This window comes from Lacerta agilis, chromosome 9 (assembly GCF_009819535.1).
Source record: "Lacerta agilis isolate rLacAgi1 chromosome 9, rLacAgi1.pri, whole genome shotgun sequence".
In the NCBI taxonomy this organism is placed as follows: Eukaryota; Metazoa; Chordata; class Lepidosauria; order Squamata; family Lacertidae; genus Lacerta; species Lacerta agilis.
Genome location: NC_046320.1, coordinates 36,821,306 through 36,837,297, shown reverse-complemented (window position 1 = coordinate 36,837,297; position 15,992 = coordinate 36,821,306). Strand labels below are relative to the sequence as shown.

The 15,992-nt window shown below is 39.6% G+C and overlaps 1 protein-coding gene across 5 annotated transcripts in view; it reads right to left on the bottom strand.

The window, feature by feature from the left end:
- LRBA (LPS responsive beige-like anchor protein) overlaps positions 1-15,992 on the bottom strand; it is a 321,418-nt gene that overhangs the window by 7,079 nt on the left and 298,347 nt on the right. For all 5 annotated transcript variants that reach the window (XM_033160146.1, XM_033160148.1, XM_033160147.1 and 2 more), the window contains 3 exons: positions 14,601-14,768; positions 3,076-3,177; positions 400-596 (listed from right to left, as the gene is read on the bottom strand). In XM_033160146.1, coding sequence (XP_033016037.1) covers positions 400-596; positions 3,076-3,177; positions 14,601-14,768 — 467 coding nt within the window. The remainder of the gene's footprint in view (positions 1-399; positions 597-3,075; positions 3,178-14,600; positions 14,769-15,992) is intronic.

The following is a 15,992-nucleotide window of genomic DNA, read 5'->3' as shown; positions in this document are numbered from 1 at the left end:
TGAGTTCAATCCTGCTTGGTGAGCATCTCCCCCTACTCCCATGGGTCCACTTTGACAACACAACCCACCTGCCAACCAACTGATATCATTATGACACCAGATGAGTGACAGGTGGGTGATCCCACCCACCTGTCAGAGTTGGCTTGCAGGTTGTGGGAGAGAGAGAGAAAAGTCTGGCTTGCCAGGCCAAAGGCGTTCCCCATTCCTGTTTTAATTGGTTTTTCTAAAGGTCTTTCGTACTACAAAGCAAACAGATAAGCAGGGAAAGGCACATCTAAGTTTTGTGTCTTCATTCTTCTTTATTTTTTTCTCACTTGCTGAGAAAACACTGAAGTATAAGATTTCAAATATATGGAATTATGAAGATGCTGCACACGGAATGAAGTTTAAAATGCTCACCCTTATATTATCATCAGTTTCCATAGTTGCTTGCAGTTTCCCATTGACACTGAATACGCAGAAGTGACCATTGTCATAGTATATGACACAGTGACCCTCTCTTGATGCCTGGATAAGCTTTGCTTTCATACAGTTTTCAGGTGCTTCTAACGCCCTCAGTAGATCTCCATTCATAGAATGTATGAGACATGGTCCTTCTGATGAAAGAGGAGGAAAAAGGTAAAACCATTAACGCTTTCTACAGATGCTAGCAAAGTAGACCTGGCTTTCTCTGATTAATTGTGATCATAACAGGAAAACAAGCTGGTTCGCTTAGACAATGCGATGTCATTAAGACTCTATTTAAGACGTGTATATCTTGCCATTCCTTCAAGTCAGAGCAATGTGCATGTTTTTTTTTACCCAATTTTATCCTCACAGCAACCCAGTGAGGTCATTAGGCTGACTGTGTGTGTGACTGGCTATGTTCATTTATTTATTCTTATTTATTAATTACATTTATTTCCTGCCTTTCCTCCAAGGAGTTCAAGGTTCTCCTCTTCCCCATTCTATCACCACAATTTACCCAGTAAGGTGAGTGAATATTTGAACCTAGGCAGTGAGAAATCCTACCACATGCCCCCTTCCCTAAAACTCACTGCTCCACACCCTAGTAGTAAGAGAAGAAAAATGGTGCCTTGCTATGCATGTTTACTCAGAATTAATAGAACCATGCTGCAGAAGACAGAATCAGAATTCAAAATGACCTTAACAAATTGGAGAACTGGGTGCAAGCTAACAAAATGAATTTCAATAGGGACAAATGTAAGGTTCTGCACTTTGGCATGAAGAAGCAGATGCACAAATATAGGATGGGGGACACCTGGCTTACTAGCTGTACATATGAAAAGGATCTAGGGGTCTTGGTGGACCATAAGCTTAATATGAGTCAACAGTGTGCTGCAGCAGCAAAAAAAGCTAATGCTATTCTAGGCTGCATCAACAGAAGTATAGTGTCCAGATCAAGGAAAGTAATAGTACCACTCTATTCTGCCTTAGTCAGGCCACACTTGGAATATTGTGTCCAAGCTGAAACATGTGCCGAGGAGAGCAACCAAGATGATCAAGGTTCTGGAAACTAAGCCTTATGAGGAGCACTTGAAGGAGCTGGGTATGTTTAGCCTGGAAAAGAGGAGACTGAGGAGATAGGATAGCCATCTTCAAAGATCTTAAGGGCTGTCACGTGGAGGATGGAGCTTGCTTGTTTTCTCCTGCACTGGCGGGTAGGACTCGAACCAAAGACTTCAAGTTGCAAGAAAGGAGATTCCAACTAAACATTCGAAAAAACTTTCTGACAGTAAGAGCTGTTCAGCAGTGGGACAGACTCCCACGAGAGGTGGTAGACTCTCCTTCCTTGGAGGTATTTAAAAAGAGGTTGGATGGCCATCTGTCATGGATGCTTTAGCTGAGATTCCTGCATTGCAGGGGGTTGGACTAGATGACCGCCAGGGGTCCCTTCCGAGTCTAAGATGCTATGCTTCTAAGTGCGTATAGGACTGGAGCCTGAAGGTTTCTTTGGGAAAGGAATTTTGCATTTAGGGGTTGGGGAGGAGCTCCAAGCCAACCGTCTGTTCCAACAACAGTTACCTTCCCATATAACATACTTCTTCTTCTGTTTCTAGTAAGAGCCAGCAGAAAAGGCTGAAGGACAGTATTTTCTCCACTGTTTCTCTTACTAATGCAAAATGGCAGCTACCTCCTCCTGATGGCCTGAGCGAACTGGGGAACTGGGCATGTTCAGAAATAAAGTCCCGCTCCCAGCGTGTGCTACTGATGTGGGTGGATCTGGCTTAATCAGGGAGGAAAGGCCCCCTGCCTGCGTTTTTGTAGAGAGGGACTTGCTTGCTTGCCGCCATTGCTGCTGAGTTAAACACAAAACAGACGGAGACTGACTGTAAAAGTGGCAAGCAGGATTTGGTAAAAAAAAAAAAAATTGGGGCCCACCCAACCTGGATCTTCCTGGTCTTGGTTGAACATTCTAAACACTAGAGGACTGCATATCCAGAATAACTGTGTCTGTGGAACACAGTTTCTGCTTTTGAGGACAAATGGATCAACTTGTAGATATTGTTCTAGGAAGACTGAAAATATCCCCCCCCCCCACACACACATTGCAAACAAAATGGAAGGAAAAGGATTTTCCACAGGGAAATGTGGAAAAGGATTTTCCACACCTAGCATGGGAGGTGATTTGTGTACAAGCACAGGAACATATAACCGATACAAATATATTCTCAATACCAGTGAGAATATACATGAGAGAAACCCAATGTCCATTTCTATTGGAACATAAAACACAAATGACATAATTTACGCTGCAGCAGTGGCACACAGCAGGCAGAGGTCAGGACACAACAGAAAGAGAGGGAAAACCTGTCCTCTGATGATTAGACATGGTTAGTCTCTACAAAGCACTATGTGGGACTCATAATGAAATGGTGAAATGTAACATTTTGTCTGTCTTGCTTGTTGTTCATTTGCTTTGCTTAGCTTTTCAAAATTGATGAAGATAAAAGATTTGTATAAGAAAAATGAATAAACTTAACTTTCATAGCCTAAAGAATACTAATCTTCAGCTTTCAAGGGGGGAAAAACATTTCCAAGTAGAGTTTTAGAAAAGGCTACAACAAACTTTACCTTTAGAACCACTTATTACCAGGCCGAGTTCAGCACAGATTGAAGCGCAGGTAATCTCATAGTCATGTCCTGTCAAGATTGCTCGAGGAGTGGCAAATTCACCTTCAATGGGAAGAAAGAAAGAAAGAAATTCCTTTGTCACACTTCATTTATTTCATAAAATTGACAAACTTGATTGCAAAAAAAAACCAAATTCAAAGAGGTTTGCAAAAGATAAAACAGTAAAATCAAGAAAAATTCACAACCATACTTTAAAACATACAAAAGTCAGAATACGAATACAATTCAATATTACCTCAACTTTCTAAGCATCTGGGTAGGCTTGTCTAAACGAGAATATTTTTAGCATGCACGAAAACAGTACAGGGAAGGCACCTGCTTGATCTCAACAGGCAGCTAGTTCCAAAGTGTAGATGCTGCTACATTAAATGATCACATTCTTACAAATGAGGAATAGCTATTATGTGGCACCCGCAGTAGTGCAAATTCCACTGACAGCGCTGTGATATTTTATTTGCATCATATGCTGTTGCTCACCAGTAAATGCACAACGCAGTTCTAGGCAGCCAAGATAAAACATAGAATGGAACCTTTTTAACACAGGAGGCTCAATTCACAGAGACACTGGTAAAATAAGCCTTACCTATGAGGTGCTTGTGTGTAGTCAATATGACTACATGGTCCAAAAAAAAAAAAGCAATTAAACAAGGTCAATGAGCCTATGGGGGCTTTTGTTTGTATACAGCAATGGTTCCTTCTCCATAGTATCTGCAAATGGACAAATGAATAGGGAACTCCTTTTGGGGGTGGGGGGAGGACAGGGCAGGGAATTCCATGAACAGATCAAAGCTGGCATGCATACAAGGCTTGCTCAAGACATTATGTTCCCTGAGGCAAAGTATAAGATGCTCCATTGTTATTTGGCTTATGTTATGTTATTTATATTTATTGTTTATTTATTTAATAAAAAATATTTTTTTAAAAAACCTGCAAAGTGGTTTACCAAAACACCACAGCAGTAAAATCAAGAAAAATTAACAATCCTACTTTAAAACATACGAAAGCTAAAATATTAAGATTAAAATTGCTTCAACTTCCTAAGCATCTAGGTATGCTTGCCTAAAGAAGAATGCTTTTAGCAGGTGCCTGAAAAGAGTCTAGCAAAGGCATGTGCTTTGTTGCAATAGGCGGGGAGTTCCAAAGTGCAGGTGCTGTCACAGTAAACAATGCGGTACAGATATTATGTGGAACCTGTAGTAGTGCTTGAAACTACTGAAGGGGAGGTTTTATTTATTGTGATTTCACCATGCTCTGTATTATCTAATCTACTCAGCCTAGCCTCATTTTCTTCACATAGGCTGACTTTCCAGGACCCGGGAAGCACAGCAGAGGGTAGGGCAGTAGGGTGGTTCATTAAAAAACTTTTCTTTAAAAAATAAAATAAAATGCCTACTCCAAAGGTCTTATCATACTAAACTAGGGATTATATAGCTATATATGAAATTTCATGCATATCAGCTAATATCTTGACCCTGCTTCTCTGAATTGAAATCTCAGCCTTCATGACATAGGAAAACGGCCAAGTAAACAGCTATTTTCGTGGAGGAGGGTCAATATATTAACTGATATGCATGAAATTTCAGATATAGCTATACAATCCCTAGTGTAGTAAGGTAAGACCTTTGGAGCAGGCATTTAAAAAAAAAGTTTTTTATGAACTGCCCTAGTAGAGCAGTAATTGTTCCTTGATAATTTGTCAAACCCCCCCCCTCCATGATGGTACCTGGGGCGAATTGCCGCCCCCCTTTCCTATGCCCCTGGGTTGAATGCAATCCTGGCAACAGGGTAGCATCCTCCACTTGCTACCTTAGGGCAGCAAGACTCTGCTGGCCAACTAAGGTGAATGGCCAAAGTTCTCAGGAGGAATGGCTGGAGACATGGATGCCACTGATCGGTATCTGTCACCTGAGGCAACAGTCTCACTTTGCCATTTGATAGGATCAGACATGCATCGTACAAGAAATTGGATCAGAGAGGTATTACAACTCAGTGGTAGAATGGTTCCATGCTAGGATTCAACCCTCATATCTGCTGCTAAAAGGATAAAATAGCAGATGGTATAAAAGTCCCCAGCTTGACATGGTAAGAGGCAGCTTCCTACATGGGTACAATGCGTATCCTATTGAAATACTGGGCAAAACATCAATCGATTTCAATAAACCAGAACACAAACTTGGAGTTCAAGCTATGTTTTTATTCTGCTGTATGCTGAACTAGACTTAATTTTATTTCTTACTGAGAAAAGTGCTTTTTTTAAAAACAAGGAAAAAACAATACTTTACTGCAACTCAACCCTGCTCTCTTTTTCAAACTACACAATTTCAAAATAGCCACCATAAATTTTTAAAAAGCTTTTATTTTATGGAAGATTTGGCAAAGCACACTCAAATCCAGGAAGTATGGCAGACAGTTCAGGAGGGGTGGTGGTGGAAATCATATTAAAAGCCTAAGAGCAGGAACCCTACTATATCTCCTTATGTTTATTAGGCAGCGCTTAGGTGACTGTGAACAGTCACTACGCTTTTATAAAAAGTGGGGTCTGCTGATCTTTCCTGAACTAAGGCACAGCTAAAGCATTTTTTAAAAAAAGCAATACTTTTTACTACTGACATGAATGTGCATGGTTTAACCAAAAAGTCCTTCTTTTAACATACAATGGTACAACTGCTGTGTGAAAGGTTGACTGATATGTATCTGAGATAACTGAGTTGCCTTTCATTTTGTGTCCTCTTGCTTCCATGGCATGGCCAGCTGTGACAGCACATGCTGTGTGTGATGAATATAGGACTATAAATAGTTCCTAGGAGCTGAGTTAGAGCTATTTGGAGAGCAATCTGTACCTCATTCCTTAGGCAAGATCAGATGCTGCAAAAGGGCCATGGGAATTCATAAAGGTAAAGGTAAAGGGACCCCTGACCGTTAAGTCCAGTCGCAGACGACTCTGGGGTTGAGGCACTCATCTCACTTTATTGGCCAAGGGAGCTGGTGTTTGTCCGCAGACAGTTTTTCTGGGTCACGTGGCGAAACCAGAGCAGCGCACGGAAACGCCGTTTACCTTCCCGCTGGAGCGGTACCTATTTATCTACTTGCACTTTGACGTGCTTTCGAACTGCTAGGTTGGCAGGAGCAGGGACCGAGCAATGGGAGCTCACCCCATTGCAGGGATTCGAACTGCCGACCTTCTAATCGGCAAGCCCTAGGCTCAGTGGTTTAGACCACAGCGCCACCCGTGTCCCTACGGGATGACATAGCCATTTGCTATTATTCTCTTTCGTGTGAAGAATGACAGCGCACTCATCTTTCATGCAAATGGCAACTTAAGGTTACTGCTCAAAGCTTCCATTTCTTAAAGTGGGTAAAGTAAATTCACTGAGGGTTGCATTCCCTTGCTAGCAACCTTCCATGAGCCACACGCCAACAGCAAACAGCACGGGGCAAAAGAAGGAAGGGGGGGAATGTTTCTTTGCACATGGGCTACATTCCAGTCATGGAAAAAACGTAAGTTTATATATCACCACAACCATACACATCTCTCCATCTTGGCAACCAGGACACATTCCAGCCAGGCAAAAGTATTCAAGGGGGGGGGGGCTAGCCTGAGGAAAGTCCTGAGAGCCAGATAGAGAAGTCTGGAAGGTCATAGTTGGCCCCTAGACCTGAGGCAGTCCACCCTTGCCATACAGAATAAGAAGGATGCACTGTAGTAAGCTCAGTTCAAAATGGCAGTGAGATTAGTATGGACCTAAGACCAACAAAGGGCTTGGCACTCCAGCAGTGCTACCACTCTAGCATAGAGTACCCAAGCACATTTTGAGTCTGCATGCCCAGTTCTTTTCAGATTAAGGAGGGCCTGGAGTGAGGTCTGACTGTAACTGCATTATTGGCATAAGTTACATTCAGGGTTTTCAAAGTCTGTTGCACTCTAAAAGTATTAACAGCTCTTATTACCTAGGAATGACCAACAGCACAAAAGTTTTTGAAGGAAGAGGCAACAATAGATCCATCCAGAGAAATATAAATCCTCTCCTGTTCTGATCTTAGATTATATGAAAAGAGTGGCAGTTGGATGGACTTGAAGAGTCTGGACGTTTAATGATGTTGCAATGCCAAGGATTCAAATGTAAAATCTTAAGAAGAAATAAATTAAACATAGGTTGAAAAATATAACATCAGACACAATCCCAAAGGTCATATATGTTACTAAGTGTCTGGACTCAAGCCAATTTCCACATGTATTTCCCTTGTGACTGCATAATTCATTTTTGCACATCAAATGTTATTTGAGTTGTTACCAGTTTAGTAATTTTATATTTCATATATATATTTCAGATGCACAAGAAATTAACTAAATATTTTTAATAAGATGAACTGTATTTATAATTTTAACACAGGCTGCCTACATTGATTTAGCAATGGTATGTTTAAAAGGCTATTGAAAGTTTGTCTAACCTTCGTTCTCAGCACCAATGTAGCCTTATGGAACAGGAGTCCTTTGAAAAGTCAGACTGATCCCTTTGATAAAAATGTTAAACATTTAGGGTTCTTCATGCTTCTGGTTTTCCAAATAATGGTGTCAACTCAGAAGCTGATTGTAGAGCAGAAGAGATTTCTTTAAAAAGCTTTTAAATTCTTAGTACCTCAGAAGATTGTCATGGTTTTCAGCAAAGAAAAGGGGGGGGGAATAACTTTGCTTCTGGTTTAAGGGGCACCACTTCCAACTTTTCAGAACTGCTTTTGGGGGAACTGGCTTCTATGTCTTCTTTGAAATCCCAGGGAAGTGACTTCAAAGAAAGGCAAGGCTTTGTCCCTTAAGCAGGTTTACGACCACTGATCCAAGCTTTAATGAAGGCCTGAAAAGAATGTTGAGTACATCTTTATGGAGATCCTTAAAGCAAGATGAACAAGTCAAATGAAATTAAAGAAAGTCCAAATCCTGTTCTAATACCCAAAACTGTTTTGCAGATTTATTTCGGGCAACACTATATTTAACACTACCTCAAGCTCATTGTTAAAGCTTTGCTTAAAACTTGAACTTGGTATTTAACACAACATTCACAAAACAAAGAGAGTACCTTCTAAATCATACAAAACAGAGAAATTACACTACTTCAAGAGTTACAAAACGCACAAAAAACCCAAATCCGTTCTGTAGAATCCTTCTCCTTCCTACTAACTGTTTGCATAAGCTATAACTCTTACAGAATTAAAACAAAGAATTCATAACCTCAGAGCGTAAAAGGAGATTAGTTCAGTAAGGCTAGTAATATTGTACTAGGGAAAAAATGAAAATTATGAGAGTTTGTTCCTTGCTTGATTATGAACTGTATCTGCTTTTTCATTCTGTTAGGCTTAAATTTCATAGAGAAAAAGTGACAGAAAATCTGGAGAGGCAACTGAATGTTGGTCCATACATCTTAAAATCAATCCAGCAGACTCTTTATGAATGTTGACTTTAATCTACAAACCACTATTAATACTACTTCTTTTTTTACTTTAAAAGGTAGCTTTTCCTAAACCAAGCATAGCTGTTTATTATTCACAGCTAATTCATGTAAATAACTGATTTTTCTACAACTGTAGGGCTCCCCTAGCACTTCAATATTACAAAAGCAATTAATTTTTTTTACGTCTCAACATAAATTAAATTAAATTAAATAAAACAACCCTTCTCTATTTTTATTGACTCCTGCTATAAACGTATCTTAAAAGGTTAGGTTAAATAAACAAAATCTGCTGTTCAGTTTAACTCCCTTGAAAATATTTTAAAGCAAAACTGAACGTCTAGTAAGGTTTGAGTTTTGTTTTGTTTGTTTTTTACAATCAAGAGGTGTATAAATTTCATAAATAAATAGCTGAATATTTAAATATGAGCGAAAACCTTCCCGATGCTGGCACATGTAGAAGAACCCCCACCAGAGACTCGTAATCTGGTGAACTGGGTTCACGTCTCCGCTCCTCCACATGCAGCTGCTGGGTGACCTTGGGCTAGTCACCCTTCGTTAAAGTCTCTCAGCCCCACTCACCTCACAGAGTGTTTGTTGTAGGGGAGGAAGGGAAAGGAGAATGTTAGCCGCTTTGAGACTCCTTCGGGTAGTGATAAAGCGGGATATCAAATCCAAACTCCTTTCTTTTCACAAGCAATCATGCAGAAAGCATGTCAGGTTCATATAGGGAATGTGTGGTCTGTACACACTTCTTATATCCCTGTCCAATCCTTCCCTTCAGGCTGTGTATATCCTAAAGTGTTAATGTGCACATGGGATTGCAGAGATCCATTTCCCCCCCCCCTGTGTGCGTTTTTGTGCATATTTGTCCACATGTGCGCACTCTCAATGTTTCCCATTCACACTAGTGGATGGTGCTTGATGGGCTGCATTTGCACCGTGTGGTGTTGCCCCCCTCCAAATAATTAGTACTTCTCCACCCGCCCTGAATTCCAAAAACCTTAAGCCCATTGTGGGTATGCATTGGTTCACCTGAGCGCACAACTCTTGTTTATTTTTTTAGATACAAGTTTTCCTATGTACCAGTCTTGCACAAAACTGCATGTTAAAGAGAAGGAGAGTGCTCGGCCCCACCAGCAGCCCACCCAGGTATCCCTCAACAACAGAAATAGGATATGCGGTGAGAGATGGCACCTAGGAAAATATGACAACAACACACTTTTTTTAAAAAGCACCACACCCACCCAATGTGCTTCTGTCAACAACTGGGTAACATGCAATTTTATGTTGGACCCCCCCCCCCAAAAAAAACCACACATTATCTGCAGGAAATTCTAATTAAATGGAAGGAAAATACAGGCTGCCATTTGGATGAGGACAACATTGTGCATATATGATATGACATGAAAAACATGCATGTAGGATGCAATGTATCCAGTTTAAATGGCCCTGTGTACACATCCTCAGCCAAAGAACAAGCACCATAAGCAGAGAGAAAACAGGGCCCTATTATATTCTACGGGGGTCCCCACCCCCTTCATATTGTGTCCTAAATGTTCATAAAGAGTTGGCTTTTTAAAATTTGATCTAGGAACCGAAAACGTGTGTACTAAGAACTTCTAAATATAGAAATATGAAATATGATCATATATAGCTGGTTCAGGAACACTGAGATTGGTAACAGACTGCTATTATAACTCACAACCTGCATAAATAAAATTATAAATAATTCCAGATACACTTATTAGCCAGGTTTTTTTTTTCCTTTTTAAAGAAAGCTGGTTCAAAGTTATTTTTTTAAAAGGAAAGGAAACGGGAATGAATGAATTCAAAGGGAAAATATATAGTATAATACCAAAAATAGTGCATCAGTATTTTAAAACATACAGATATTAAAGTATTGATGCAATCTTTATGAGGCAGGAGCTCTTCCTTTCAAACAGGTGGCTTTAACATTCGAAATCAGAAATAAAAGTCTGTGAAAACAAACGAGGAATAGGTACTAGCTAATACAAAACTGTAACTAAAGCAAACTTGATTTTTTCTGTGGCCTTTTATAGGAGTTCTCTGACCTGTGTACTTTAGACTCACAATACGATTTAAAATTAGTCAAATCAGCATGGCCAATATTAGCATTTACATTAAGTAGAACACACAGAATGTCCCATTTCGGATTTATACAGAGCAACTTCTTAAGTTAAGAAATTAATTGAGGAAATTATTCTGAATTTTCACTTTTTGGCCCACTAGAAGAACAGCACTGACAAAAGAAAATTAAACAATCAAAATGGATCTATGGAGAGTACATCTATGTTGATTAGGAGAGGGAAACTAGCTTGAATAGAACATCTAATAAGGTAAATAAATGTTATATGTTAAGCTTATTACTCCAGTGCTATACATATGGAACACATTATATTTTTATTCATTTACCATATGAATATTATTCCTTTTACAACATCCAACATCAAGCCTATAAGCAGTAAACAGAGCCTTATTTTGCCTGAAATATGAAGGCCTGCATTTCATCATGGAGCACTAAACCATCCTGGTCCTTCTGGATAATTTCATGCGTATCATTTTAGTGACACCTGAGCTCGAACACAGCAACATTGAAAAGCTGGTCTCCATCTAATCTAAAACACAGCTAGCGTGCTGGCAATCTACTAAGCAAACCACCATTATAAGCATTTGTGACGGAGGTGGAAGAGGGTGTGTGATAAAGGTCAAGACACACTTCCCCACTCACTTCACATTCCAGGCGAACACTTTTAACAAATATTTGTACACAATTCTGAAACACGACTACAAATGGGAAAATATACTAAAAACAACCTAATAAAAAAATGGGGGGGGGGAATAGGAGGAGTGTTCCACTGTGAACAAGCAAGTGATTGGGACATGACATGATTCCTATACACACAAAGGTGGGAACAACTCTTCCCATGAAGGACATAGGGGGCTGTATCCAATGTAGTCCTTAGTCAAGGTCCCTCCAGTGCAAGGATTTCTGCTTGTGCAGTGGGACTCCCCCCCCCCCATGCTCCATCTAGATTTCTTCAAGGAGAGCCCCCCCCCACACACACACTCTAGAGCATATTTGGGGAGGGTGTGGGGTGTGCAAAGGCAGGGGGATAAAGTCCCATTGCATAAGAAGAAATCCTTGTGTTCATTGAATACCACCCATATTAACTATCCAATAGAGAAGTAAACAAGGGTCACTGCAAATCACATTTCTGATATGAAATACGAACCAGAAAAGCCAATAAAATAAATAAATTCAGAAACTAGGAATCCTTCTATTTCCTCGAATGATTCTGCAGTACAAAATATATGACTCAGCACTTCTGCCTCCATTTCCCCCCACCTTCTCCGTTCACTTATTTTTCAAACTGTAAGTAGTTATAATCCCTACTTGACAAGAGAACTATTCTCTATTAGAACACATCCTCTATTTGAAGGACTATCTGGTCCAAATGTAGCAGCTAATGAAGAGTGAGGATGGGGAAATACTCTATGTTCCTTTTACAAGAAATTACTTGGAGAACATCTGAGAGGAGATGTGATTAGTGACGTTACATTCCTTGTAATGTCCAGTTGGCCCTCACTGCTGTAAAACTTGGAGAGAGATGCTTAGTGAACCATATGCATTGATGTTTCAAAGGTGTAGATTGGACACAATAAATGTGTGAAAGGGTAGGAAAATGTAACACAATCTCAGAAGACGTTCAGGTATGGAAAGTGTACTATGGCTGAAAAGTACATATATGCATCTCAGTATTGTGGTTGGAACAAACAAACAAAACAAAAAAGAAAAAGGAAGCCACACACTAAGTGCCTGCTACATGACTATTCGTCAGAATAACTACAAATAAATCTTACTGCATTCGGTCATCACTGTTGCGTCATAAAATTTATACAATGCTTGATTGTAAAAAAAAACACCAAAAAAACCTTCAAAGCAATTTGAAAAGAAGATAGGAAGATCAAGAAAAATTCACAACCATACATGTTAACTGAATACAGACGTACTTGGAAAGTTGAACAGAATCCATTCCAGAAGTCCCTTCGACTTCCGAAAAGTTTGGAAACCAAGGCTCGGCTTCCAATTAGTTCCTGATTGCGCAGGTGCACCAGAAACAATAGCGGAAGCTGTGTTGGACTTTCGGCTTCCAAAAAAAGTTCAAAAACTGGAACACTCACTTCTGGTTTTTGATCATTCGGGAGCCAAAACGTTCGACTCCTAGGGCGTTTGGTAGCAGAGGTATGACTGTACTGACTTTTCAACATGGATGCTTGTTGATGGCAAGTGACTAATCAGCATGGCTCTGCTGAATGACAACGCTTTGACAAAATATTGTAAACAACCATGAAGATATGTGATTGTTCTGGAGTACAAGACCTTGATTTCTCAACACTGAAAGTAACATTTCTACCACTGACTTTGCTACATGGATTGTTTTATGGAATTTCACATCACTACCAGTAGATGTCACTCTAGGATGCTTGATTATAGGGAGCAAAAAGTTTTAAAAAGACAGGAATGGAAGCTTTAAACAAAGGATACTTCCTAAAGGCTGCAACAGTGCTAAAGTTTGACACAGCTTCCATGTACAGTAATTTATTTTAAAGGAACCCTTTTTGTCCAGAATACCATTATGTGTTGAAGCTGCTCATACTGAAGAAATGTAAATGGCTAATACATATGTAAGCTGGTATCATATTGAATGTTCAAAGTTTAAGACAAACCATTATATGCAACAGAGTAATTCAGAAACCCTGTGAAAGTTTCCTCTACAAATATTATCTATTCTGCTTTTAGATATCTTGCTAATCCTTTTAATTCATTTTAATCTAAATGCCATTACATCTTGATTTATTGACATCTATGTAAATTAGTTCCCACCAGTGATCACTTGTAATAAAGGGTGGCGTATGATAGAGAGGGGGGAATTTTTTTTATTTTTTATTGATCCATCAGACCTCAAAACCTTTTCTAAAAGAGGTTCTGATCAATGCATCCTTATAGGAGGAAGTGTTCCTGGTTATCTTGGAAGAAACAGTGTACTGTGTGGGGCTGCCCTTGAGGGTGACTTAGAAACAGAAAATGTGGCATCTCAACTGCTCAGCGGGACAGAATATTGCCATCATATTAAAGAACTTAACTGGCTGTCAATTAACTCCCAAGCTATGTTCAAGGAGGTGGTATTACCCCTTATATGAGCAACCAGTCATTGTGCTCTGCAAAAGATACATCATAACAAGAAGTTCATGCCACACGATGTCAGAATTGGGCCTAGTGTGGCAGCACCCTATCCTTTGGAACTCCCTCCTGTTACATATCAGATGGGCACCATTTTGTCTTTTTGGCGACTGCTAAATACCTCCCCATTGCAAAAAACATTCTAACCAAATATTTTTGTCCCAGTCAGCAACTGTATTGGATTTGAAATGGTAGAATGATAGTAATAATAATAGTTCTCTTGCATACCCCCCCCTCACACACCCACACCATGGCAAACATATTTTCTTATCTTCCTTCCTTTGCCCATTCCTTTGGAGGTAATGTTCTAGGTTACAGATAAAATATGAAATGTATATACATTTAGATTATTTTACCTTCCCAAAAGACTATTCAGTTAAAATTTATTTGGTCTAAGTGATTTGAATCAATTTATTTCTTTTGCCTGTATGGCTGGCTAGCATGACAGCTCTTCATAGATGTGAAGGATATCGTTCATTCGTTCATTCATTTACTATTTGCATTTGTTTCTCACAAAAAAGTCTCAGAGTGACTTAACCTACAGGGCTCCACAGAAGCAGGATTATTTGCTGGGATAAACAGTATGCCCTGCAGTAACTGCACTCAAGAAATGTTGAAAACGGTACATTACCTGTGATCTAGGGGGATGCCCCAAACAAGAAATGTGCCCCAATTCAGGTATAACAATACTGAAATATCATATGCAACAAGTCTGCCATTTACACAAAAAAGTAAGTAACAACAAAGGCTTTCCTTACCACTTGGGCTATCACCAATGCAATTGGTTTTGCCATTCCAGTACCACAGTAGCAACGTTGCATCACGAGACCCTGAGAGAATGTAGCAGTTTCCTCCAATGTAGGATTCAGAGCGAGAAAGACAGGTGACAACATCCCAGTGTCCAAACACTACTTGCATCAGTTTCCCTGGAATACACAAAACACATTTTTCCCCAGCCATTAGCCAATATATAAATATAGACATATAACAGTGCACTTCACATAAGGTATATAAAGATGTGAAGCTTCCTTATACTGAATGAGATCACATATCTATCTGTCTATCTATCTATCTATCTATCTATCTATCTATCTATCTATCTATCTATCTATCTCATAAATGCCCATTCAAAAAGACAGTGGCTCTCTAGCCCCAAGATCTATCAACTAGGGCCAGGTGAAAAAGACATCATTTTAGAATGAAAGAATTCTGAGGACACCCAGAATATGCACACACAGAGCTATATAACCACATTATAACTTCAATAACTTTTACCTGAGCTTGTTTTTCCTTTTCTTCTTTTCCATGCCTTTTATTTATTGTAGTATGACTTAGATTGTATGCCTAAGGGGCAGGGGCTCTTTTACTATGTTTTTTGTAAGCCATTCTGGGATCCTTTTTGGCTATAGTGTGAGGTATGAATACCACTGCGTTGGGACTCAGAAATTATTCCCAATATCTGGGTAATTTGATGTAAATCAACAATCAGATCTGCAACCTGGCACCTTCTAAATAATAATAAAAACACTTTATCTTATAGTGCAGTTGTGGGGAAAACCTGTGCCGCCAGACTTCCATCTTCCCTAACCACTGGCCACGCTAGCTGGGGTTGAAAGATGTTGAGAGTCAAACAACATCTAGACGCAGGCATCCCCAACCTTCGGCCCTCCAGATTTTTAGACTACAATTCCCATCATCCCTGACCACTGCTCCTGTTAGCTAGGGTTCATGGGAGTTGTAGGCCAAAACATCTGGAGGGCCACAGGTTGGGGATGCCTGAATCTAGAGAGCCACACATTCCCAATCTCTGTTGTAGCCTCTTTTTACTCTACTCTGACATTGTAACTTCTTGTTTGTTTGTTTGTTTGTTTGTTTGTTTGTTTGTAGCGGTTAAAAGTCGTGGAAATGCTAAAATTGTCCCCATATTTCTTTTTATCATGCTAGCCAACAGAACAATAGCACTCAAATAGAGGTATTGTTTTAATTATCCTAGATTTTTTTTATAAAAAAAATCCATTTGGTACTTGCAGTTTATATATAAATATATTCCAGTTTGCATTGGTATGAATTTGACACAATGTATGTAAGTAGAAAGCATCTATGCATGTTATTATGAAGAACCAAACATATTTAAAGGGCTCTGAGTTAGG